Consider the following 27,832-nt stretch of genomic DNA (forward strand, 5'->3'; position numbering starts at 1 on the left):
CAACCCTGCCTGTGCGGCGCTTAGGCCAACGGCTGACATCCAGCTGCGTACGCCAGCAGACACAGCATACGCAGATGACCTAGACTTTGTGACTACCGACGGTCAGCGGCTGTCGTCCATGATGCCCAGCATTACCAATGCACTACTCACCTGGGATTTGATGGTCAGTGAGTCAGCGACAGAGCTTTTAAAAACATAGTGAGCGATGATGCCTTGACCATATTGCCGAGGAGTGGAGGGTCACGAAGAAACTGGGCGAATGCTAAATCTCAATAATAGTGATTGTGCAGGGTATCGAAAGCACTTTTTTGGCTGTTGCAGTAAGTGAATTATGTTGAAAGGGACAGGGCAGTGAGCTGACATATACAAACGCAATATAGTAGGAAACGTTTCATGTGCATATATGTATGTTACATGTTTAGCAAGACACTCACATGAAAAAAAAGGATGTTGATAATCCACTAGCCATATATTTTTATTTTTATTAATTTTATTTTATTAATTTGCTTGTTTTTCCATTACAGTTTGGACAAGCTGGGGCACTTGCTCAGGCGGAAGCTGCACTTCCCTTGGGACTCACATGCGCTACCGAACCGTCACCCGAAGCGCATCGGGTGGCGGAGCTGCTTGCCCCGTTCTGTCCGACACCGGTAAATGCGGAGGCTGCTGTACGCAGAATTGCTTGTTGAACAGCTGGAGTGGCTACGGTGATTGCTCATCCAGCTGCGGGGCGGGAACAAGGGTAAGTTTTGGATTTGGTTGGTGTTCAGTGTGAAGATGCAACACAAAATCAATAATACTGTAGAACGGAAAATTTTAGGGCGTACATTTTTCGCATTTCTGAATCGGGGTCAATTCGCAAGGAAATATTTTAGTGATCCGAGTTTCAAAGTAAAAAGAAAAGACGATGACTTTTACTGCACTGCACATGCCAAATTTCGATTGGCGCGGCCTTAGCGAAAATACTCCTTTCGCTAAAATCGCTAAAATATCGCCGGCGCTAAAATTAGCTGTTTTGCAGTGCACACTAGAATATGGTTTTGGGCTTCTCTCATCTACTGAAACACATTCTTTGAACAGGGCTGAGGGAAAGCTCAGTGAACGCTTCACAGGGGCGTCGGAAGGTATTTTAGTGAGGGCCGGTCAACCATCTGAAGTACAGTTTATTCGTGGGGGAGAGGTGGCCGAGCCGAACATTTTGGAAATTTAGAGCCCAGATCAGTGTATTTTATCGATGCACGGGGTATCTGGGGCGAAACGTGGTACAGTCAATACCGTAGTGACCGTACCGTATCCGACGCCCCTGCTTCAATGGAGCTACAGCTGGACCAATAGAGCACGCACCTAGTGACCTGTGGCCTCAGTGTTCCCCTGGCTCAGTGTTCCCTGCCTCAGTGTTCCCCTGCCTCAGTGTTCCCCTGCCTCAGTGTTCCCCTGGCTCAGTGTTCCCCTGGCTCAGTATCCCCTGGCTCAGTGTTCCCTGCCTCAGTGTTCCCCTGGCTCAGTGTTCCCTGCCTCAGTGTTCCCCTGGCTCAGTGTTCCCCTGGCTCAGTGTTCCCTGCCTCAGTGTTCCCCTGGCTCAGTATTCCCCTGCCTCAGTGTTCCCCTGGCTCAGTGTCCCCCTGCCTCAGTGTTCCCCTGGCTCAGTGTTCCCCTGGCTCAGTGTTCCCCTGGCTCAGTGTTCCCCTGGCTCAGTGTTCCCCTGGCTCAGTTCAATACAAGCACACAACAAAGAAAACAGTCCCCGTGGAAACAGGTTGACATTGAAGAAAGCCCAATGCCGCATCACTGCAGTATTCTTCTGCCGGGATTGCTATAAAAAGTTCCAGTATGTTTGAAACCTAGCCTTCACCGTGACTGCACCAACTGAACTAGAGTGGCTAAACCCCTTGTATTCCATCGGCGAGTTATGGAGTACTTTATCATGGTTCGCTTCAAGTCAATATCAGAATTAAATTATTCCCGTAGCTATGCAGAAGACGTTACTTCAGTAACGTCTGGCGCTAGCCAGGGTCCACACAGCTTTAATTTGGTATTTGTGTGTTTGTTTGTTTGTGTCACGCCTGGCGCTATCCGTATCTGACGGCAAAAAAAGCATAGGGACGTCATAAATTTTTTCCTATTTTTCAGGCATATGCTGGGATTCGAACCCGCACTATCGCCCTACATGCATTCCCCCATACACTTCGCATTCATACCCATTCTTCCAAGTTGCTTCACGTTATGATCTTGCGTTTGAAAGCCCTATTTGAATATTGCTGGCAGCTGTATGTGGCCAGCTGTGTTTGATGGTACGGTACGGTACGGGAGACGGTGTCGTATTACCCTCGATCGTACCTGTCCCGTACCTATCCCCTACCGTACCGTGCCATCAAAGACGGCTGGCCACAATGCATATTCAAATACTAGTAGGGCTTTCAAATGCAAGATCACAATGTGAAGCAACTTGGAAGAATTAGTATGTATGCGAAGTGTATCGGGGGGTGCATGCAGGGCGCGCAATAGTGCGGGTTCGAATCCCAGGTTATGTCTTAAAAAAAAAGGAATTTTTAAAAGAATTTATAACATCCCTATGCTTTTTTTTGTCTAGGTCATCAAGGCAAAAAAGCATAGCGTAGGGCCCTGAGCTTCCAAGCTCTCTCGTCCATCATGTACAGTCAACTTTGCGTATAACGACACTCGGCGGGGCTAGACATCAAGCAGAAAAGAGAATCACTACTAACGGGGATAATCTGCAAGGGGCTTGGGCCATCATGTTTGTCTGTAAGAAGAAGCAGCGCTGCCATTGTCCGTGACTGTTGTGTTTCAGACTCGCCATCGCAATGTTGCCAGGTCTGCCAGCTGTGGAGGCTCGGCGTGCTCCAATACCAGGTCTCAGAATATTGCTTGCGTTGGCAGCGGTGGAGCAAGGAACTGTCAGGTTAGCTAGCTAACTATGATGCTAACTCTTACACATCCACCACCGTGCAGAACTCAACCTCAATAGTCATACCGCATTGTCAGTGCGACGCCAGTGTCTTTTAGGTTTTTATTATCTTCACCAAATGTTCGGCCATGGTTCATCACCAGGATGACTCCATATAAACAGCACAGAGATGAACGTTGAGGGTGAGAAGTGCACAGTATACGGGGCATGTTGAATTCTGCAAATTGTGCAAGAAATGTCTGCTGTACTGTGTAAGTTCTTGATGTATCCTGTTTCCTTCTGTCAACAGTGGGTTGTATTATCAACAGTGTGGTTTCTCTGCTAGCATGTACAATGAACTGTAGGTACTTAGTGGCTACCGTTCTCGTCATTTACACAAGCCCTGTCCATTGTTAAAAGAAATATTTCGATCATCAGGAGGCTCCGTTCTGATGTGATTCTCTTTCCCGTTTCAGGTCAATTCCTGGGGAGGCTGGGGTGGATGCTCGGTCTCTGGATGTGCTACTGGCGTGCGGTACCGTAATCGCTACGTGAGGGTCAATGCATATTGTGGTGGAGCCGCCTGCCCAACTCTCCTTTCTCACAGCACCTGTGGTGGCTGCTGCCCGACTAACTGCGTGTGGAACAGTTACAATTCATGGACTGGCTGCAGTGCAACATGCGGCAGTGGATCCCGGTAAGTTCCTTGCTGTAGCTGTACAGTCTGGGCCAAAGAAATTGCAGCATTTTTGGATTGGATTTTTGGATTGGTTTATTTAATGTCGAATCACAGGCAGTGTTGCCTTATTGCATAAAATCGACTAAGCATTTCCATTTCAATTACATCATGCACGGTCCAAAGACACATTTGAGGGCCTTTAGCGCTGCTTTCGAGTTTCGGCTCACAGATCGGATTTCGTTGGCCGTAAAAGTGTTTTTCACAATTCAGATAGAAGCATTACAGTGGTCTTGTGTGTAGCCTTCTTCTATTCAGATCATTATCAGTCCTGTTTCACTAGTCATTACATCATGGGTCCTAGAGTCCCAGTCATGACATCATGGGTTCCGGAGTCCCAGTCATGACATCATGGACTCCGGAGTCTCAGTCATGACATCATGGGTCCCCTGAGTCCCAGTCATGACATCATTGGCACTGTTGCCATGGCATGTTGCGAAATTCGATTCAAGTATTATTTGTGCACGTTGTTGCATATGGTTCTTGACTTGTAGAGTCCGATGTCTGATGTCATATAATCTAGTGTATGTGTGAGTAACGTGTGAGGTGTGATGCATATGGTATGTGGTACATGCAAGTGTACGCGTTGTCAGAAAGTGTATATCCAATATCTTAAACTGCTGCATTTTCTGTCCCCCACAGGTATCGTTATCGTTCAGTGAAGACAACAGCCTCTTGTGGTGGCTCGTGCGTTGGTTCTGGAACAGGCACTGAGGAGTGCACGCAAAATATTGTGAAAAACTGTGTGCTGGGAAACTGGGGTACATGGACACCTTGTACGAATCCATGCGGATCAGGTAAGCATGCTGTACGCTTGTAAGGTGCATGAAGTGGAGCTTGTACCTCATTATGACCACCTAATCTATGCTGAGCGGCCTGTTTTTGAAGATCACCCGTAAGAATTATAATGAAAAGTACAGACCTGCGTACAGGGCAGGTCGAGAACCACCTTTCCACTTCCATGGGACGCCACCACCTCATGATCAGGCATCAGATGCAGGTCCTAAGCGCTGCAGAGGAACTTGAGTGGATCACATCTGTGGAATGTTGCATGGTTGTTACTTGTTAGATATTGCATGAATAATTATTGCCACAAACTAATGGTTCGCACCAAGCAATTGATTATACAGTCTTCTTTCCATCGTGTCTTCTAAAGTATTTTACTTTCCTTTGCGCCATGGCACGCCTACTACGTTTCCATGGCCCTCATGTACGGCTGAAGCAGTGACACATTATGAAATCAAAATGATCTTCTTCAAACGTTTGCGGGAGTTGAAATGCTTTTGGTGCTGGCTTCTTTTGCCGTAGCCTGTGGTATTTAAAGATCTGTAGACAGTTCCAGGTTTGGGAAAAGTGGCACCGTGATGATTTTCTTTGCACATGGTGAAGTGGTAACTAGAATAGTGCTTTTCCGCTCAAGAAGGATACGTCGAGGTGTAATCATCTTTTGTCTGCAGGTACACAATCTCGTACCCGGCCAGTGGTTACACAAGCGCAATGCAGAGGAACATGCGGCTCCACCAACGGAAGGAAGATCTGCACCCAATACATCAACAAGGACTGCCAGGTATGCGGTGCTTTTCATTGAAGTCTTTTCCAAGCTAGTGAAGCACGATTGCAGATTACCTGCACAATTTGAAGCTAGAATTCTGAATCAGGACAGTTCTGTTACGTGCATGCTGCATTGCTTCACCATGAACTGAACAGGCAGAGTACAGTAGAGGGTTCTTCACATTGGCATCTCATTCCTTTCAGTTACTTGCTGTGCTGGGTGGTGAGGCATCATGGTGCAATGCAATTGTTTAGAAGAGTATCTCTTTGTCGTTGTTACTATAATCGAGTGGCACATTCGCACTACAATTCTACGAGTGCTAGTTTGAAATTACGTTATGAATTTGAGCAATTGTTACGTTGTACAGCAGGTACGAACAATTAATATTTACATACTCACCGGTTTTCGTTTCGGAGTCCCACACTGTGACTCAGCTAATTTCTATTTCGTTTGCCTTGTATCGTCTGACTAGGGGCGCTGTCACCCCGTCGGGTGCGAGCACCCGTGACAGAAGCACTTCACGACACAAGTGTTCATTTTCGTCTTTCCTCTTCTGCTTCTTCACAGTTTGAATGTGTGCTTTTTTCGTACTCTGCTCTCGATCGAACCATGCGCGGGTCGATCTCCATAATTTTATCTTCCGTTGCCATGACTGGCATTAGTACGCGTTCTGTACTCACTCGCTGCTTGGCACGCTTGCAGCGCGTCTTTTTTCTGTTGCAACCCAGTGCCTGCGTGCACGGTACGGGATTTGCGATGCCACATCAGCGTTGGTGTGTCGTTGTGCTTCGTTGTTGTTTTCTTTTGCTGAGTGTGGTCGTTAAAACTGAGCAAGAACGGGTCGTTGACAGGGCGTGGTTTCGATGTGCATGCCCTCCTGTCAACTCCAAACTATTGGTAGCAGAGGATGGTTATCACGGAGCCATCATGGAGGTAAAACTGGAAGACCTCGCACGGAAAAAGCGAGAGCTGAAAACGGATTTCACAAATACGAGGAGAAATTTGACAGTGGAGTCAACGAATGAGGTGCCGAACCAATATGACGTAAAGGCATGGAGAAGCCACTTGACGACAGTGTATGACGAGACCAAGAAGGTCATCATGGAGTACATGGAAGCGGTGGTGGACACTGACTCTAGGAGACATGCTGGTCTCCAGAAGCAGTACAAGCAGCTGGAAGGCCAGTATTCAGATGCCATGGAATTGGCCAGGAGTGTGCTCATCAGGAGCAGCAGAGCGAGCCTGGCAGCGTCGACCAGGCAGACTCCCAGTCCCAAGCAATCGCCACTGAGAGGGGCAACGCCGTTACTGGCGTCAGTGCGCGAGGAAAGCAGAGAAATTCTAGATCTGCGTGCGGCGCTCCAAGATGCACCGTTTCTTGGTCGTCAGGACGATACGCGGGTTATGTTGCCCAGGGCTGCAGACTATGGAGAACGGGTGAAAGTAGAGCTGGACAGTCGTGTTGTAATGTTCAGTGGTCAGCGTGTGGGGGAACCTGCCGAACCCTTCCCGACCGTTGCCATGGCAACCGCGTCAGCACACGCGCCACCGCAAACGGATATGATCAACAGCAATGCATGCACCGCTTTATCTGCAGCAGCCGCAGAGTACCAGCCACGTAGTTCAGTGCTGCCAGCGTCATTTGCAACTATGACCACGGGCAGCAACGCTCCCGCTATAAATCAGGAACAAGGCTCTGCCTTCCTGATCCACGATCCTGCTGATCAAACACCTAGTATGATGTATGCAACTTATGGCAACAATAGTGCTAGGCCGCAGCAGGCATACATGTACCAACAACAGCAACCGCAGTGGAGTGCTAGCAATAGTGCAGTCATGTACAACTCACCTGTGTCTACTGGACCGTCGCACACCATCTCTACTGGAGCGTCACAGTACGGTGCGAGACCCAGCGCTGGCATGCAAGCACCCCGGACCGCAGTATTCGCCCCAGTTCCGACATATGTCGGAGGCACCGCAGCTCGACCTGCCCCACGGACTGCTCCAGCGGCAGCTGCACAGATCAACATCGCCAGCAAGTTGAAGCGGATCGAAATTGCCGTGTTCACCGGAGAGAAGCGAAAATACGAGCGCTGGAAATCCGCTTTCAGCGTTTGTGTGGACCAGCAGCCGCTCTCCGCTGAATTCAAGCTGCTGCAGCTCCGACAGTACGTGGCGGGTGAGGCACTGGATGCCATCGAGAGTCTCGGCTACTCGGCAGCAGCATACCATGCTGCTCTGCGGTGGCTGGAGCGACGCTTCGGTGGGAGTCGCCGGCGCCTTGCGGTTAGGATGGAAGAGCTGGAACGATCTCCACCTATTCGATCCGGTAGAGCCCAGGACCTGGAGCGCTTTACCGATGTGCTCGACATGGCAGTGGTGACGTTAAAGGATGCCGGTATGCACACCGAGCTAGGTACCGGCATTCTCTACCAGCGGATCCAGCAGAAGCTGCCGGTGAACTTGTTGGCCCAGTATCGCCGCTGGATAGTACACCACCAAAAGGACGAATCGGTCGAGGTGCTGCTGGAGTGGCTGAATGCCGAGGAAGAAGTTCTTGCTGCCGCCACGGAAACTATCGAAGGCATCAGCCAGCAGCATCACGTCAGAAGCCAATTGTCAACCAGCGGGACAAGTCGAAATCAGCCGACTCGGACGGCAACTGCTCATGACGCTGTGCAACCGCGCACGACCACGTTCGTGACAGCTACAAACACCGCTGGCAACGTGCCGACCGCAAGGTCCACATGCCAATGCTGCAATGGTGGCGAGCACCCGATCTGGCGCTGCCCAGAGTTTGAGAAACAAACTGTAAGTCAGCGCTGGGCAGCAGCAAAGCGAAGCAAGTCATGCTATAGATGCCTTGCGACTGGGCACAGCGGCAAGGACTGCCCACGGGACCGGCAGTGCGGTATCAACGGGTGCACGCAGCATCACCATCGCCTGCTGCACAGTGAGCCCCGTCAACCGCCTCCAGCGTCGTCAACCCACGCCTCCGGAGAGACTGGAGCCATGCAGCCGGAGAACTTCAGTGCTGTCTCCCTTGGAAACAGCACGAAGGGAGAGGAGAATAGAGTACGGACGGTGACGTCGATTCGGACAGTTCCCGTTCCGCTATCCAACGGCAAGCGGTCGCTAACTGTTAACGCGCTGCTGGACGACGCCAGCACGCGCTCGTACATAGCGAGCAATGTTACGGCAGAACTCGGCCTGGTTGGATCAAGCATGTCGCTGACCATCGGCAAGCTGAATGGACAGCAAGAGACCATTCACACTGTCCCAGTATCGTGCACTCTGCGAAGTGTTGACGGAGCCACGTCGACGACTCTCCATGCGTGCACAATCGAGCAGCCAACAGGCAACATGGAAGTTGTAGACTGGCACCACCTGGGAAAGCAGTACGCACATCTAGCCAACGTTGAGTTTCCGCCGCTACCGTCGAAACGCCACATTGACGTGCTTATCGGTGCCGACTATCCGGAGCTTCACATGGCGTATGAAGAGCGCTCGGGTAACAGCCATGAGCCCGTGGCGCGTCGGACGGCATTAGGTTGGACCTGCATCGGCCAAGTACAACCAGCACACCCAGCGGCGAGCTGCTGCTTCACAATGTTCAGCGACGGTGACCTACAGAGCAGCTTGAAGCGCCTGTGGGAAATCGAAGAAGTGAACAGCAGCACTACGAAATTCATGTCACGCGACGACAAGGCGGCAGAGCAGAAAGTTGCAGCGTCGTTGAAGGTGCCGCTACTGAGTTGGCATACCCTGGAAATCCGAACGTCCAGTCATGCCTGAAAGCCGAGCGAAGGCACTCGGCCGTCTGCACAGCTTGGAGAAGCGGCTGCGACGTGACTCAGCAGCAGCAACAGCGTACAGCGATGTCATCCGCAAGTACCTAGCCAACGGGTACATTCGACGAGTGCCTGACAACGAGTGTGGAGGTTCTGTAAACGAATGGTACCTTCCACACTTCGCCATCATCCGTGAAGATAAGGCCACCACGAAGACACGTGTGGTTTTCGACGCAGCTGGCATCAGCAATGGTGTAGCGCTGAACGATGTTATCAGTGCTGGTCCCAAGCTGCAGCAATCGCTACCGAAGGTACTCCTGCGCTTCCGGCAGAACAAGGTCGCCATCATCTGCGACATCCAGGAGATGTATCTCCAGATATCCCTGGCTCCGGAGGACAGGCCCTTCCATCGCTTTCTTTGGCGGGATAACGAGCAGGAACCGGCCACATACGAGTTCAATCGAGTGGTCTTCGGTGTGAACGCGTCGCCTTTCCTAGCGCAGTACGCGGCTAGACACAATGCTCATCAGCACGCCGACACCTATCCTCGTGCAGCGGAAACGGTCCTTGAGTCAACGTACATGGAAGACTCCATGGACTCTGTTCGAAGCGATGAGGAAGGCGTTGAGCTCGTAAGGCAGCTGTCGGCGTTGTGGCACAAAGCCAGTATGCACCCGCGAAAAATGGCTGAGCAACTCCACGGCGGTGTTGCAGACCATCCCGGAGGAGGATCGCGCTGAGGAGATCAACCTCACGAAGGGAGAGCTGCCGAATGTCAAGACACTGGGAGTCCTCTGGCTTGCCAAGGAGGACCAGTTCACGTTCCAGCTGCAGCTGTCGGAGATCAGCTCAAATTCTACGAAGCGCGCATTTCTCAGTGCAACAGCAAGTTTGTTTGATCCACTTGGACTCCTCGCTCCGTACCTCGTGCAAGCAAAGGTCCTGCTGCAAGAGATGTGGCTTTGTGGAGCAGCATGGGATGAGCAACTGCCCCCAGCAATCGTCAAGAAGGTTCTCGGCTGGCTTGAGCAGGTGACGGAGCTATCAACAGTACGTGTACCACGCTGCCTGACGGCCACGGGACGCACAGCAATCAGCAGCCAGCTTCACGTGTTCTCAGATGCGTCCGAGGTCGCATACGGAGCAGTCGCGTATCTGGTCAGTCACTATGACACTGGAGAACCGACAGCATGGTTCGTCGCAAGCAAGGTCCGTGTGGCACCAGTGACTGCTGTCAGCGTTCCGCGGCTTGAGCTAATGGCGGCGACAACCGGAACAACGCTCGCCACATCATCCGCCGAGTCACTGAACCTCGACCCCCGAGCAACGTCGCTATGGTCGGACAGCAGCAACGTTCTGCACTGGATCACCAACTACAGCCGCACCTTCAAGCAGTTTGTGGCTAGTCGAGTGGGCGAGATTCAACGGCAAACCAATCCTACCCAGTGGCGGTACGTGCCCACCGCGCTCAATCCAGCCGACCTGGTCTCTCGAGGAATGTCAGTGCAAGAGTTGGCGGGAAGCAGTTTATGGTGGAACGGTCCCGGCTTCTTGGGTGCCGCTGAAAGTGAATGGCCTGTTCAGCCAGAATTGAAGCCCCGTCCGTCAACTCTGGAGTTGAAGAAAGTCAATCAACCGACGGACGAGTCCATCGAGCTGACTGCGGTGACCGTCGACCAATGCCACAGCGAGCTGAATCGTCTAGAGCCAAGCCGCTACTCCGACTGGGTACGAATGTGCCGTGTTCATGCTTGGTGTGTGCGATTCGCTACTAATTGCTCAGTACCACCCGCACAACGAGAGTTTGACGAATTATCACCACCAGCGATCCGAGACTCTGAGGAGTTCTACATCAAGCGAGCGCAGCAACAGTCGCTACCAGAGTATGCTGCAGTTAAGGCAGGCAAGCCGATCCCTGCAACCAGGAAGCTGGTCTCGCTCAAGCCAATGATTGACGACGCTGGCCTTCTACGCGTCGGAGGTCGACTACAGCATGCAGACTTCTTGACTGCAGAACAACGCAATCCGATCGTCCTACCACGAGGGGATCATGTGACACAGCTGATTGTCAAGGCATGTCACGAACGAGGATATCACGCGTTCGGTGTCAGCCATACGCTAGCCGAACTCTCATCGCGCTACTGGATCGTCGCTGGCCGCGAAGAGGTGCGAGCTTGGGAAGCCAAGTGTGCGAGGTGCGCCCGGAACCGTACGAAGCCGGCAATGCAGGTGATGGCGCCACTACCTAAGGTCCGAGTCAGCCTGCCGCTACGCGCATTCGGCCGAGTCTCTGCAGACTACGCCGGACCGTTTATGACGAAGCAGGGTCGCGGCAAGACACAACACAAGAGGTACCTGTGCTTGTTCACCTGCTTGCAGACGAGAGCAGTGCATCTCGAGCTGTCATACGCGTTGACAACGGACTCGTTCCTGCAGGCGTACGTACGCTTCACCAATCGACGGGGAGTACCGATCGACGTCATCTCCGACAATGGCACGAATTTCGTCGGCGCCACCAATGAGCTTGCTCAGCTAGTCAAGCAGCTTGATGCAGAGGCAATTCAGCGGCAGACAGCGGATCAGCAGACTAGCTGGCGTTTCAAACCTCCAGCAGCACCACATTTCGGCGGAGTGCATGAGGCGTTAGTAAAATCGGCAAAGCGTGCTATCTCGGCAATTCTGAAGAACGCGGAGGTCACAGACGAGGAGCTATTGTCTGCTATCGTCGGCGCGGAGGCGCTCATGAACTCACGGCCACTGTCCTACGTGTCGGCAGATGGTCGTGACCCGACTCCGCTAACGCCCAATCATTTCATGTATGGCCAAATCGGTACTCGGTTCGCACCTGCAGGAGTGGACGAGAGCGAGTTCAACCCTCGGCAACGCTGGCGTGTAGTGCAAGAACTCGTGCTGCACTTTTGGCGGAGATGGATGCAGGAAGTCGTGCCAGAGCTGAACCGGCGACTCAAGTGGAGGACGGTCGAGACAGACCTCAAGGTCGACGACATCGTTCTAGTGACATCCCAAGACAACCCACGGGGCATTTGGCCAATGGGTCGCGTCACCGAAGTGCACCCTGGTCCAGACGGACACGTGCGAGTTGTGAAGGTCAAGGTGGGCGACAAGACCTACACCCGCCCAATCGTGCGTCTTTGTAAGCTGTTCTGTGAGTAGCTCCTTGTTTGCCTATTTCAGAACAATATTCAATTTAAACAATCGACGAGGAGACAATAGTCGTAAAATGGCAATAAATAAGATAAATTGTGCACTCATAACAACAGCAAAAATGAAAAAGTCAAGTTCCATAACGTTTTCTTGTGACTGTCATCAGTGGAACGCCGTCACATAAAAATGTAATAACTAAAACACACACTTATATACATGTAGCTAATATGGTTTCAGGTAGAAATACAGCAGCTAACAAGTACAAAAAGCGAAGTTTGCAAACTTCGCTTTTTGTACTTGTTAGCTGCTGTATTTCTACCTGAAACCATATTAGCTACATGTATATAAGTGTGTGTTTTAGTTATTACATTTTTATGTGACGGCGTTCCACTGATGACAGTCACAAGAAAACGTTATGGAACTTGACTTTTTCATTTTTGCTGTTGTTATGAGTGCACAATTTATCTTATTTATTGCCAATAATCAATTTCGAATTTTTTGGTCACTGTGAATTCCGGCACAGTGAGAAGGGAGAGAAATGTTTAGAAGAGTATCTCTTTGTCGTTGTTACTATAATCGAGTGGCACATTCGCACTACAATTCTACGAGTGCTAGTTTGAAATTACGTTATGAATTTGAGCAATTGTTACGTTGTACAGCAGGTACGAACAATTAATATTTACATACTCACCGGTTTTCGTTTCGGAGTCCCGCACTGTGACTCAGCTAATTTCTATTTCGTTTGCCTTGTATCGTCTGACTAGGGGCGCTGTCACCCCGTCGGGTGCGAGCACCCTTGGACAGAAGCACTTCACGACACAAGTGTTCATTTTCGTCTTTCCTCTTCTGCTTCTTCACAGTTTGAATGTGTGCTTTTTTCGTACTCTGCTCTCGATAGAACCATGCGCGGGTCGATCTCCATAATTTTATCTTCCGTTGCCATGACTGGCATTAGTACGCGTTCTGTACTCACTCGCTGCTTGGCACGCTTGCAGCGCGTCTTTTTTCTGTTGCAACCCAGTGCCTGCGTGCACGGTACGGGATTTGCGATGCCACATCAGCGTTGGTGTGTCGTTGTGCTTCGTTGTTGTTTTCTTCTTTTGCTGAGTGTGGTCGTTAAAACTGAGCAAGAACGGGTCGTTGACAAGGCGTGGTTTCGATGTGCATGCCCTCCTGTCAACTCCAAACTAGCAATCGATGGCATCCTTTAACACAGTGGAGATGAATTGCGCAGGATGTGTCCTACACCAGTGAATTTCACCCTATTCATCACTTGAAGGAGGAGAATATCACTATAATGCCCAGACATAGCTTGGCACCTGTTCACATACTTTCTTGCAAGTACCGCATTTTCCGGAGTACAAGCCGCACTTTGAACACTCACATTTCACCCAAAAACGGGGGTGATAAGTACGATAAATGTGTGTATGTCGTGGCAAAAAATGGGGTGTGCGCTGCTTATACTCCAGTGCGGCTTATACTCGGGGAAAAATATGGTATTTCAGCACTCGGGGAGACTTTCATCGGGATCTGCTAGGCCGGTACACTGGGGTGGGCACTTGCAAGCCTAGTGTGTTCTGCACCTCTGTTATAACAAGTTTTCCTATGAACACATTGAACTTTCACTTGAACGGAGACTCCCTTGATTTAGGCTAAGGCCTGTGGAGAATCCATAAATACAAATACAAATACAAAACCACTCAGAAACCACTCAGAAACCACTCAGTGCCAACCAAGTGAATAATTATAGGAGCTCCCGATATCCTACTTCAGTAGGAGGTTTTTCTTCTTGAAATAGATTCTTGTTGAAGCTCTACCTGGATTGTGTTTGTTGCTGTGTTGTCTCGCCGCCAGGTTACTGATTGGGGTGGATGGACTGCGTGCAGCGAAAAGTGTGCCGTGGGAAAGAACTACAGATATCGGAGGATTACTTCTGCTCTTGTGTGTCAAGGAAAATGCCCATATGCGCTCACAGTAAGCATGGAGCATGGGAAGAATGCATAGAAAGGCTCGCATTTGACTTCTGCACTGAGCAAGGCTTGTCTTCAGTTTTCCGGGAGTGGCCTTCTGTTGTTGCTCCCGTGCCTTCTGTCTACGTTGATGAGAGATTCTGTGTGAACTTGGCAGACAACGCAAGTGTTACATATTACCAGCCATGCTCAGGTCTTCTTATTACTTAGCCCTTAAAAAAAGCTTAGAAAGAGAGACTAGAGCGCATGAATGAATGAGATGAATAGTATGGCTTTGTGACGGATGTCTTTCCTTTCCCCGCTGCACGCTATCATTGTAGGACTCGAAGGACTGTGGAACTGCTAATGGCTGCTGTGAGCAAAACTGTAATAATGGTATGTGCTCCTGCAAACCTGGCTACAAGAAGAGTGGATGCAAATGCATTGCTATCAGCTGCGGGGCTCCTGCAGTCGGGTCCTACTGTCCTACTGGCAAAACCTGCAAGACACCAACGTATACCTGTACCGACAGTAAGTCAACTGATCTATCCTGCATCCAGCGGAGTATCCACTTATGTTCTCCTTGACACAGGTGTCGCATTGTATTAGGGACTAGCTGTAAAGTTCGACTTTGGCTTGCACAGCGCTGTTCATGTGTGCAATGTCAGTATATGACTGATTGTATTGATGACAGTGTATGATTGTGCCCTGGAGTATCCTCTACACTCGTAATTGACAGTACGAGTAATTGACCTTGCGGACATGATGAATTTGCGTATAGTTACAGTCAAACCTCGTTAGGACGAACACTGATAAGGCGAACTTTCCATTAGTACGAACTAAGGCCAATCCTATGGTTGGCCAGGCATCAATTCAAGTCAAAATTATTCGTTTACGACGAACTTCTGTACAGCGAACTTTCGCGAAGATGAACTATTCTCAAGTGTGATTTGAACAAAGTCAGTGTGGTCATGTACATGTAGTACGAACTTTCAGTCCACGAGCGTGCGCATGCGCTGGCTGCTTTTTTTTTCTTCTTTTTTTCAATAGTCGAGGTCATATTGTACGTACAGTGCAAATTGCTTTCAAGCGTGTTTTGAACAAATCAATCAGTGCGTTGTAGGAACCTTCGACACAGTCGTGATTCATTGCACTTTGTCATTGTACTTACCTGTTTCTGGCTTATGCTAAGAATGACATGCTTCCCATGTCCACGTTTACCACAGCATGCACCTTCACGTAAATACAATCCATCTGATATGCATATCGATTTTTGGTCAGATCTGGATAAGAAGAACTCCCGATAAGACAAACATATTAATTTTGTTCAGTCCCTTGAAGTTCGTCCTAACGAGGTTTGACTGTATACTGTCGCCTCTTTTAGCATCATCCTTTTCTGTAAGTCGGTTTCGAAATGGTATAAACCTAACAGCACCATGTGTTTCCCTCCCATCCTCAAGTCCATGAGTGGTTATGAGCTATCGGAAGACGTTTGACTTCCAATAGAAATCTATTTGTATCTAGACTCTGGGGTATAGTGACTACTGATGGGAACAGACCATATGGGTTAGATGCATGGCACCTTTCTTGATATCTACACACTAGGGTACAGAGACTACTGATGGAAAATACCACACAGTGTTTTAGATGCATGCACCTTCCTAGATCACCTGATTGCTCAGTGTTGAAAAAAGGGCTAGGTTTCTCTGTTTTCATCAACTGACCATGAGCTGGGGTTTCATTGAACTCTCTACGAAGCCCCGCAAGTCCCCGGTTGTCTCTGGGAGGACGCTATGTGGATAGTCCGTGATATGCTCCAATGTGCGTCATTTGTGTTTTACCTTCAAAGCTCAATACTTGTTCCTGTCCATGTGCTCGTTCACGTGTCCGAGTGGATACGGTTTGAATGGTGGTTCATCGGTCGTCATCTGCCAGGCCAGTCTAGTCTGGACAGACCATAGCCAAACACACTGTGAGCTGCTGAACAAGGCACCAACAAATGTGAGTACTCTCTTTGTGTGTGGGTGCGAAGCCCATGGCTTGTGTGCCAACAAACCGTTCTCCAATATGTTCTACCGAATTCTTATGTCTGGTCCTAGCCTTTGAAATCTCCTTGCACCCCCCCCCCTTCTTCCACTCTGTAAGAGAAGCGTTGGTATACCCCACCACACATGTTAGCGTGTGTAGTCTTGCAGTGCTCCAGAACATAATTTTTTTTACTATTTTAGGAGTGACTATCACCTGTCAGCAATGGTTCTTCGATTGTAATAGCAGCTGCTCTACAGAAGGACTCGGATGGAGAGCCAAGGATAAATTTATAGAACAGGAAAAGGAGCAAGGGAATACAAGTTACGCTATAGTAGCTCAGTCGGTCAGTGTGGTGCAATGTTATCGCATGAGCTGATTGTTTTGTAACTTGATGGTGTTAGTGGACATTATAGCGTAACTTGTAGTTCCTTGGTCCTTTTTTCTTTTCTGTAGATCTACAGATGGTTGATCATTCTCATGAAGAGTGACTTGGTCTGAAGCGAAAAAATTGCGAAACAAATCCGCATACTTCAAGTACTTCAGTAAAGTAGCGAATTTATTATTTGAAGTGCCTAATCCAACTTTTTAGAATGTGAGAATAGCATCTTAGGAGAGAATTTGTCAGCTGACAACCCTATTCTTCCTGTGGACTGTAGATTGGCCTGTCGAACACCTATATCAAGGAGAATTCTCCAAGTGGAACCGCGGTCGGATCGTTCACCACTAACGATCCCAATCCCAGTGACACACATTCCTACACACTTGTCAGCTCCGCACCCGGAAAGTTCTATATCTCTGGCAGCACCCTGTACATTTCGTTTGTTCCAAACTACGAAACCCAGGCAAAGTCGTGAGTTGTGTGCTGTGTGCTGTGTGTGTGTGTGTGTGTATGTGTGTATGTGTGTCCCATATGGTGCAGTGGTATGTGCAGCGATTTCCAATCGATAGATTCACAGTCACATTACCCCACTCTGCGCGTAGCGGCACAGTCCCATTAAGGCTTTCACAGGGTACACCTACTATAGGTGTTGGACAATAGAAATCACTACAGTCCATTCAGAAAAACATGATACCCTAGCTTTTGGCCATAAACGGGTCAAATTTTGAGTTTTCGTAACTTTTTTTGGCAATCTCCCATGGAATGCTCTTCCAATTGTGTTTTTGAAGTATACTTCTCCAAAGAGCAAGCCATAACGAGAATAGGATTTCGGCCAGGTTTTGCCCCCAAAGCACTGAATTGGGGAAAAGCCATGAAAATCCAGGCCGCTCACTCCACTTGCATAACAGTACATTTGCGGTTCGAACCCCAATTGAGGTACTATTTTTGGACCCTTTTTCAAGTTTTGAATCTCGCGGCAATGCACAGTGTACGACAAAATCGCCAAATACGGGAGCTCTCCAGAGCCAGCGCTCATCTTTTTTTCTGAATGGACTGTACAGCCTGCTAAAAACCATGCTAGACACTTATGTTACCATTCTGGCACTGCTTAGCTGTCCAGAGAAGATTATCTCGTGAAGCACTCTTAAAAAAGTTATGATCTGGCCAGGCCAGAGGCAGAGCGGACTCGTGCAGTGTTGAAGACGTTCAAGTTTCTCTCCCTCTATGCCCATGCAGGTATGCGATTGATGTGAAGAGTACAGACTCCGGGGGCATGTCGTACACTAAGAAGTTCACGATCACCATCCAAGATCTCAATGAGAAGCCAACTGCGTGCCAGGTGAGACCCCTGTTCATCCTGTGCAGCACATCTCTCTAAAAACAAATAAGCATTGCAGATCCGCATACAGGGCAGGTCAAGAACCACACTTCCACTTCCGTGGGACACCACCACCCCACGATGCAGCTAGTTAATGGTGGTATAGCATGGATGAGATCCACCAGCCAGAGGCCAAACTGGGTTGAAATCCCATTTGCCACATCCATGTTACCCTTGTGCGCAATCGTTCCCAACTCACAGTAGTCGGGAGTGATTTGATAAATTAATGATAATGCTTGATGTGTACAAGGTGATGACAAAGATTGTAATTTGATATGCTGTCATGGACAGGGCCGGTCGAGGCAGCGTGAATAGAGTGCTCGAAATGTGCAAAGCAATAGTAGTTGTATTTCTCGCTGGCAGAGCGCAGCGAGATAGGCGAGAAATGATTTCTCGCGAAACATTTTCAGTTGCAAATATGGCATCTGGTGTGTTCTTTATTGTCGATTCTTTTCCTGACTTCTTCAGTCAGTTTTGAGTCTCACCAGTGTCCCTGCCCTCCCACCCTTCATTTCTGTGCATCTTATCATTGCTTTTTGTATCAGGTTTTGCCCCCGTGATGTGCTTGCCATGCATACATGATGATTTTAAATCGCCATTGCGGTTTTTTCCCTCACAACCGCGTCCGTCGGCTGCGTCCGTCGGCGCGAGGGTTTTTTTTCCCCGGCTGGCTCGGTCCAGGAAAATTAATCTGACGGTCCCAAGAGGTTCTGCATCATGGAGTATTTCTGCTATCCACTGGCATGCCTATTCTATCTGAGACACTCTGTTCTCAGTCCTTGCTTCTATACCTCACTCGTTGTCCGGTTCACATCTGGCTGCGGCCAACTACCACTGGGGATGTGTTAGAGCTAGATCTTATGTCGTTGAATGTCTCAGTAGCCTGTCAGTTTGTGCCCTGTTATCACACGTCCTGACTGCTTATTATCTTGTTACAGTCGTGGATAGTTGCTTCGTAACTCGTGCCCATGTGTTTTCTTCTTCTATTTTACAATAGTAGTATTTTTTGTGTCATATGGTCATGTATCTTCCACCTTGATGAATAATCAAACATTCCTTGTCGGTGATAGCAAGCAAGTCTTCATAAGTATATGATTTCATTAGTACGAGCATGCTAACTTTCTTATTTCCCTGACAACCGCTAATCTCTCTTGTAGTTGGCTAACACTCACTGCGCCTTAAAATGTTGCAATAGATTACTTCAGAGTAATACAATTATAAGATAATAATGAGCTTTCTGTTTTCTTCTCGCAGCTGTCTTCTACAACGGTCCAGGAAAATCCAATGCTGAATACTGTCGTTGGCGCTATTAAAACATCTGACCCGGACACGGCTCAGACATTTAGATACTCACTCCTTGACTCGGCTGGCGGACGATTCAAACTGGACGGGAGCACTGTTAAGGTAGGAGTTGGTACTGCTGCTACGATCTAGTCATGCTTGTATTCATTATTGGCACATGCATAGGCAAAGTAATGTTCGACCCTTCAGCTACAGTAACTGTTCTTCTTAGAATCTGAGCGGAGGGGTGCGGTTGTGCTAGTTACTGTACATTGGTGAAAATTGCATGATGGCGGCATACCCGACTTCTGGATATACGTATGGTCCTTCAAATCTTGATGGCTTGTGTGTTTGGCTCCTGCAAGGTGCTAGCCACGGTGTAGTTAGTTATCTGGGGGCAGCTCCCTTGGTCATTTAACGTTATAGTACGGTGTGGGAACATCGATTAGCAAACAAGTCAGAAAATAATTTTAATGGAGCTCTCTAGGCGGCAATTGTCTCCTCTCAAGGTATCAAGAGAGGCCAAGATACACTTGAGAAATTCCGCTGGTTGGCAACTCCCCAAAATTCACTTGTGATCATTGAAAGGTTGATGCTAGTTGGAAAAAGCAGACATTGTTTTTGACTAGTTCCTCTCTGACCATCTGCCCAGGTTGCAGTGCCATCAAGTAGATGTATTGCAGATGGTGGCACGGCGTGCCTGTACAACTTTGAATCGGCCACGCTGAATCGATTCACCATCACGGTACGCACCACTGACAGCGGCTCACCAAGCCTGTACTATGACTGCAAACTGACAATCGACACACGCAACATCAACGATCAGCCCAGAAACCTGCAGCTAGCCGGGTACACTATCAAGGAAGGCAGTGCCATTGACACCAGAGTCGGTAAGAAAAGCACAGCTACGAATGCAGGCCAGCCGATTGTTTCCTGCAGCCTTTTTCACTAGCATGCTATTCAAGCAATTCAAGTTACTAGGATTCAGTGTTACAAAGGAGAAGGGAAATGACTTATGCTGTAAAGATTTCGGTTTTTATCACTCACAGCATAACTGTAATCACCGAGAGAGGCTTACAACAGTAATCTGCAAAATAGAACAGCCACAGTACATGTCTATAACAATGTCTGCATTGACGGTTTCTCTGTACACCCTGGTTGTCAGTGTTGTCACTATCTCAGTGGTATCCTGCAGTTGTGAGTGCAGAGATCTCCTGCTCAGAACACCAGCTAGCAAAGATGACTCCACAACTGATAGATCTGTCCCTGGCTTCATTAATTTGTGAAAGCTCCTTTTCTTGGTTCCACTATCGGTATGATAATGCGTACCATTTTTTCAACATAGGCTTGCATTTCTAGATATGCGCAGACTCCACTGTAGCCATCAATAGGCTTGCATTGTACTTTCTGATAGGTGAAAAGCGATGACCGCGTGGTGTAAAAATCTCAATTTCCAACATACCCGAGCTCTTCCCCCCCCCCCCCCCCCCCATTCGGTTTGGAACTGTTTTACTCTCTCTCTCTCACTCAGTAGTTCTCTCTCTCTCTCTCTCTCTATCCCATTGCGCAGGCACTCTTTCTTCCTCTGACGAAGACATTGGTCAAACAGTAACGTATTCAATTGTTGATGACGATGGTGGAAGTTTCAAAGTATTGCAGAACAAGTTCATTGTTGCGGCCAAGGTGGCTAACTTTGAAACAAAGACAAGCCATCACATTACTGTCAAGGCAACTGACAATGGATCACCTGCGCTATACGTAAGTTTTAGTCAATTGAACATTTAAAATATGTTGGCGCATCGCCAAGCATCCGTGCGCTGCAAGTATACTATGAGAAGTGAGAGTGTGAGGTCGATTGCTCATTCGGATTCCGGCAGTGAAACCTGAATTTTGAGGTTTTCTAACACTCAGGGGCTGTCCGCATGATTTGTGAGGACCTGTAGCTGATGTTGTGTGCGTGTGCATGTGTGTGTACTTTCTATTTGAAGTATATATACCTGTTAACCATGGACTGCTTCTGGCTATATTAACTCCTGTGCAATCCACGGTTCTAGTGAAGCTTATATCAGATCCACTCTGATTTGCCACCCACACTAGTAGAAAGTATTACCTTCACTGAGGGCAGGGGTAACTGCAGTTGGATCCCGGGACATCAATCCTTTTTCTGCACCGTGTCCTCACCCACTTACTGCGGTGTGGTGAGCCCATAAGTGGGACCATTTCCAATTCCACCCATAGTTTGGGGATTTCAGGGGGGGGGGGGGGAGGGGGGGTGTCGGCCGTTGGGCGGTTCAATAGCCTATTGAGTCATCTTTGTAATACTCCTTTTGAGCCTCTCTCCCCTCTCCCAGGGAGACCCACACAACCAATTTTGGCCGTGAGCAAGTACAAGTGTGTGTGTGTGTGTGTGTGTGTGTGTGTATGTATGTATTATGTGTAGGTGGGTGTGTGCGTGCTTTGTATGTTTGTTGTTCTTGTGTTCTGCTGCTATACAGGTCCAGAAGGACTTCACTATAACTGTACTGGATGCCAAGGAGGCCCCAGTGTCAATTCAGTTTACTTCCACTGGTTAGCAAGGCCCGGCAGTGGCTATACTTTTAAACCCACTTCTATTGTACTGCTATGTATTCTGTGTCGGTTTCCATTGCAGCTTGACCTACATGCACGGTACACACCTTCCTCGATACTTACAAGTAGATAGACATAACAAACTTTTGACACTCAGTTTCCATCCATGCAAGAAAATTACAATTCTTCTATACTCGTATATGGACATTTTGCAACTCAGACTATTCTGTATAAGGCAGGTTACTCCTTTCCAAAGATGGTTTGTGTGAAATAGTAGGTGAATGCATGGCAGAGAGGCTAACAAAAGCGTACATGGATGTGTTGCTTATACTCTCCAAACAGGTGCTCAGACTAGCTTTGGAACCAACAGCCCAACGATCAAGGAAAACGCAGTGAAGAACACGGTTGTGGGGACAATTGTTGCTTCCGACCCGGATCTCAATGCTAAGCTTACATTCAGCTTGGACGATAATGCAGGCGGTCGGTTTGCATTAGACGGCGCTAGCAACGTGGTGTGCAAGGCTGCATCGGCATCGGATCCCGTGAGTACCTGCCTTTGTGTACTTTATAATATATACATCTACTAGTCAAGATCTACATAATTGAGTTCATAATAATTGTAAAGTATTGCAGCAGTTAGGCTGTAGCTGTCCATCATCCCTTGCACCAGTGAATGATATGAGAGAAAGAGAGACGGAGAAAGGGTGAGAGACGGGGAGTAAGGGTGGGAGAGAGAGATAAATAGAGACAAAGACAGAGAGAGAGAGAGAGAAAGAGAAGAGAACGGAAGAACGAGATGAGGCGAGGGGAGGAAGAGAAAAGAAGAGAAAAAAAGAACAAATGGTGAGATGTTTGTTGATGGATGATGAGGTGAGAGAACTGCACAGACGTCACTAGGGAGAGAAGTACAGTGCTGCTCAATGAAATCCAGTTGCGAAAGTCAAGCTGGCGCCTTGCACCTTTTCGCAGCCCAGTGTTTCAAAGTGCAGGTCTAGGGCTGAGCAACGCCTGGCGTGTACTTGAGAAACTCGAATGGATTTCATTGAGCAGTACTGGAGATGCAGCAGTAGGTATGTCCTCACCCGGGTGTAAAGAGGCATAGTTACTGCCATGCTAGGTATGTCCTCACCCGGGTGTAATGAGGCATAGTTACTGCCATGCTAGGTATGTCCTCACCCGGGTGTAAAGAGGCATAGTTACTGCCATGCTAGGTATGTCCTCACCCGGGTGTAAAGAGGCATAGTTACTGCCATGCTAGGTATGTCCTCACCCGGGTGTAAAGAGGCATAGTTACTGCCATGCTAGGTATGTCCTCACCCGGGTGTAAAGAGGCATAGTTACTGCCATGCTAGGAAGGACGAGCACCAAGTATATCCATTAAACCTCTTCTATAAGAAAGCGGAAGGAATTTTTCCAGCCGTGCTGCGACCCACAGTTAATTGGGAACTCGTGGCCTGGCACGAGGGTAACATGGATGCAGCTAATGGGATTTCGGTCTTTGACCACTTGGTGGTGGGTCTGATCTACTCACCTCCCACCGTTTAGGCGCTGCATCTGCGCCTTTGATCCTAGAGGGTGGTGGCGTTCCCACAGCGGATGTGGAAAACTGGGCTTCCAGCCGAGTCTCACGCGAACCGTGAAATTTATTTTTTATAAGACACAGTCATTATGGAACTAAATATTGCGACAGAGCTTTCGGCCATATTTTCAATTCATTGCATTCCCAACTCATCACAACCACGCGCTCTTCAGCCGAACCATACAGACACCAGCAAGGACACTTCCGTTGAGAGATAATAATTATTGCTCCACGCCTCTAGACAGCTGTTTCGCTCCCTGTCGGAGCTCATCAGTAGAGGATGATAATGATGATAATGGAGGAATGATCATTCTTATACACCAGAAATGGCGCAAGTGCGCGCTTTCCACATATATCAATGGCATATGCAAGCTGCTAAAATGGTAAAGTGTGAGAACAGCGATAAATAATCATAGTACGCGCTCATTGGTGGAGAAACACACCACACAGGCGACGAAAATCTTACGCGGAATACTGATGCCAAAGGAAAGTACATGTATGTTGTTTATTATTATGATGTTGCAATGTCCATGTATGCAGGCCAGGCGAGACTCACCGCCGAGATCCCCTAACGCGACAGGCTCGGTTGCCGTTCAGGATTCACACCGACCTGTCCGCCCAACAACAGGATCGACAGCGGGAGGCCCCACTGATGCCGATGTCGATGCACACCAGGAAACTTGTAGTCCTGAGTGTGATACTAACACGTCCATCGGCAACCACTGCCGATGGACGTGTTAGTATCACACTCACGACTACAAGTTTCCTGGTGTGCATCGACATCGGCATCAGTGGGGCCTCCCGCTGTCGATCCTGTTGACGGGCGGACAGGTCGGTGTGAATCCTGAACGGCAACCGAGCCTGTCGCGTTAGGGGATCTCGGCGGTGAGTCTCGCCTGGCCTGCATACATGGACATTGCAACATCATAATAATAAACAACATACATGTACTTTCCTTTGGCATCAGTATTCCGCGTAAGATTTTCGTCGCCTGTGTGGTGTGTTTCTCCACCAATGAGCGCGTACTATGATTATTTATCGCTGTTCTCACACTTTACCATTTTAGCAGCTTGCATATGCCATTGATATATGTGGAAAGCGCGCACTTGCGCCATTTCTGGTGTATAAGAATGATCATTCCTCCATTATCATCATTATCATCCTCTACTGATGAGCTCCGACAGGGAGCGAAACAGCTGTCTAAGGCGTGGAGCAATAATTATTATCTCTCAACGGAAGTGTCCTTGCTGGTGTCTGTATGGTTCGGCTGAAGAGCGCGTGGTTGTGATGAGTTGGGAATGCAATGAACAATCATTATGGTGTTGGTCTATACACTCTGCATGTCTAGAGTGTATTCCTGTTTTGTCTCCAAGCTTGACAGCCGTACTTTGTATGATCTGTGTGTTTGTGTGTGTGTGCGTGCGTGCGTGCGTGTGTGTGTTGGATTCACTGGCCAGAAAAAGCCACTTCCTAACTGTGTGATGTAGACCAGGCTGAAAAGTGGCGGTCAATTTTTCAGCCCTGCAAGCTGTTGAATGGTACAATCCCAGTTCAAGTTGCTATGGCTTCTGCTGTAGCATCGCTATCATTGCCTCCAGCGATGGGCGTCAAATGGTCAAATGGTGTGTGTTGGGATATTGTGTCCTGTGCAGACTGCAGAAACCGTGTGCTCCGTCAGAGTTCTTGTATCTGGCATTCTCAATCATGAACTAGACGCTCTGCACACTATCATAGTCAGGGCTACCGACAACCATGGCCTGTTCAAAGTTCAGAAATTCTCCATCACGATTCAGGATGTGAACGACATTCCGCACGTACGTAATGAATGCTGCTGTACCAAGTCACAGCATTCCGGTTCGAGTAGACCAGGCTGTCTTTCCACATTATTGTTCTGTATACTTGTGGTTTGATTCGCAATCAGATCTGACCTTGATCAATGCCATGTCTGCCATACCTACAATGCTGATTTTCTAGATCTGTACTTGTACATGCACACTTGACTCTGGTATAGCAGATTTTCACATGTTTTCAAGTCATGTCGTGTACAGTGGAACTCAATCAGTGTTAGTATGCACTCTGATTCGCCATTCTCTTGCTTAGTACGGACACTGGCATATCGATCCAAACTGAAGTGTGTTGGAATAAGTAGTACTTAAACTGTCTTTGGATAGCAAGTACACTTTGGATACTAAGTACACCTTGGATAGTAAGTACTTCAGTACACTTATTGCTGCCTATGGGGTGTGTTTAATCAGAGTTCTACTGTATGCCATGCCCTCTCTTCCAGGACATAATTAGTGTCGGTGGTGCACCACATGTCAAGGAGAATCTCAACAACTTTGTCATCACGTCGTTCCTGACCAAGGACCAGGACCCGGCGAACACGCACACCTACACGATCACCTTGGACCCGGATAACAAGTTCAAGATGGTCGGGTCTCGTCTGATGACCACTGCCACGGCTAACTTGAACTACGAAGCTAAATCATCGTATTCCATCGTAGTCCGAGCTACAGGTAAACAGGGGCATTCCTGGTCTTACATGATTGTGTGCATGTTAACGATTGGTATCCTGGAATATGGCCAGCCTAGGTCGGGATTGTGGTCTGGAAACTTGTCAAGAAGAACAATAACAAGGAAAACGTCCCATGGAGACAGCCATACGAGACTCCACTTGTCCAACTGCTGCACACCCACAATATGTATGAAGTATGGAAAGTGAAGTTGCCTCGTGTTACTGATGTTTGCTTGTTTAGTAACTTCTTTCCATTCGTGCATTATTGTGTTGCTTACAGATAATGGCATACCAGCTCAGTTCTACGAGAAGACCTTCACAATCACTGTTAATGATGTCAACGAAGTGCCAACTTCAGTGTCACTCACCGGCAGTAAAGGTATTTAAAAAATACTTTTCCCATGGCTGGGTATCGCCCTCATCTCCGGTGCTGCTCTCCATATTAGTGTTGCGTGCACATGCTACGAGATTGAGTTGATTAAAAATAAAAATAAAATAAAAAATCCGTTTGTTCTACACTCCGTGAACCAGGATACAGCCATCATAGCAGAGCGGTCTGTCTGGAATCACTATGCTCAAGTATCATGTATGGGGTGCTGTTGCCTGTCGGAATTCTATGCGGGTTGCTTCTTCTTTTAGTGCTGGGATATTGTAACACTCTTGCTCTCAAAGGTACACAGTTACGGATTGTAAGTTGTCCATTGACAAGGAGGAGAAGAAGACGAAGGCTTAGTCTGAGTATGGGCACAGGTTACCATGTATACCTACTGTGCACTTTATTTTATGTGTGTACTAATTACGTGTGATACAGTACCTATTCTACAGTACAGTCACCACCCACCGGATCCCGTAATATTTGTGTGTCTGAACAAGGCAAAAAGGCAAGCGCCTTTAGTTAGCTTGATGGGCTTCAGCACATGTACTTCAGGGCAACATTATCACGATGGGTTCTCATGCCACCAACCATTTCTAGGTCTTAACCTTCTCCCGCACAACCTTACACTGAATGGCAATCTCACGTAGCCATCGATGTACTGCACTGTATGTCCTGCCATGTTCACTGTTCTTTGCTTGGTTTAGGTGAACGAAAATTCACCGCTGGATGAAATCATTGGCTCGCTCCCTCTATCGTGATGGTGAAGTGGAGAGGGTGATTTTCTTCCTCTAGGCTTCGTTCGGCCGACTTTGCTTCGTCCTCGTTGAAAAGTGATCCTGAAAAAAGGTCGATTCGCAAAATTATGTTGATTTTTCAATGTACGTGATGACATGCGATTGCTGGCTATGGCTCCGTAATGTCTGCAAGCGTGACTGTAACTGGGCTGTGTGTGAGTGTTTTTCAACACTGAGAACTGGACGCTCAAGGCACCCTTCCCATACTTGCCAACCCAGCCAAAGCAAATCCCTTAGTCACACACCCAGTTTCCTTTAATTTTCTCTCATTTCCCTTATTTTCCTGGTTTTCGCCAATTTCGGCCATTTTTCTCTTTTTTTTTGGCAATTTTCGATTATTTTTGCGTATTTTTCCGCAATCTTGGGGCAATTGTTTCCTTTCTTTTTATTCATTTATAACCCATTGCTCATTGGGGGACCAAAATCTGAGTTTTGCTATTGTCAGATCGCTCCTACATGTGTGATTTTGTGAAATGCAGGGCCGCATGTGCCCTTGTCACAACACAAGACAACCGTTTTATGAACACTCATGGTTCAGTGCCAATACCAGTAGTTTTTCGATCAAAGTCAAAAAGCCCCGGCATGCCGGTAGTGACCGTAGTTTCCCGGTATAATACCGGGAAAACCGGTATGGTTGGCAAGTATGCCCTCGTGCGCAGAATGGGCACTTTCCATCGGCATGTGTTCGCACGATCCCGAGTACTATTCGAGACCAGCAATGGCATGAACATCTATCAAATGCAGACTTGGCAAAGCACAGAGGCATGCCAGCTTTGCTGGGGAGGAGTCCATCCGTGTGAATTATCTGCGTTGGCTTGGCCACCTCGCAAGGATAG

General features: G+C 48.3%; 1 protein-coding gene across 2 annotated transcripts; it reads left to right on the forward strand.

Moving 5' to 3' along the window:
• The first annotated feature begins 529 nt into the window (after window positions 1-529).
• LOC135822463 (protein dachsous-like) lies at window positions 530-27,532 on the forward strand. Of its 2 annotated transcripts, XM_065335234.1 has the most exons (19): window positions 530-742; window positions 2,810-2,920; window positions 3,382-3,602; window positions 4,284-4,438; window positions 5,099-5,208; window positions 14,004-14,123; window positions 14,440-14,629; window positions 15,948-16,099; window positions 16,783-16,976; window positions 17,742-17,844; window positions 19,138-19,287; window positions 19,817-20,054; window positions 20,735-20,922; window positions 21,660-21,732; window positions 22,075-22,274; window positions 24,964-25,125; window positions 25,599-25,827; window positions 26,107-26,205; window positions 26,907-27,532. In XM_065335234.1, exons 1-19 carry the CDS (start codon window positions 581-583, stop codon window positions 26,930-26,932), a joined length of 2,883 nt encoding a protein of 960 aa, XP_065191306.1. In that variant the 5' UTR covers window positions 530-580; the 3' UTR covers window positions 26,933-27,532. The 2 variants fall into 2 exon arrangements, with proteins under 2 accessions (XP_065191306.1, XP_065191307.1); XM_065335235.1 differs by lacking the exon at window positions 24,964-25,125.
• Window positions 27,533-27,832: the final 300 nt, after the last annotated feature.

This window comes from Sycon ciliatum, chromosome 8, assembly GCF_964019385.1.
Source record: "Sycon ciliatum chromosome 8, ocSycCili1.1, whole genome shotgun sequence".
Taxonomy (NCBI): Eukaryota; Metazoa; Porifera; class Calcarea; order Leucosolenida; family Sycettidae; genus Sycon; species Sycon ciliatum.

Coding starts and splice junctions, on each gene's coding strand:
- LOC135822463 (XM_065335234.1), top strand. CDS start 581: ATGCGCTACCGAACCGTCACCCGAAGCGCATCGGGTGGCGGAGCTGCT. Junction 17,845..19,137: donor AGAAGCCAACTGCGTGCCAG/GTGAGACCCCTG, acceptor TTCTTCTCGCAG/CTGTCTTCTACAACGGTCCA. Junction 25,828..26,106: donor CATCGTAGTCCGAGCTACAG/GTAAACAGGGGC, acceptor TGTTGCTTACAG/ATAATGGCATACCAGCTCAG.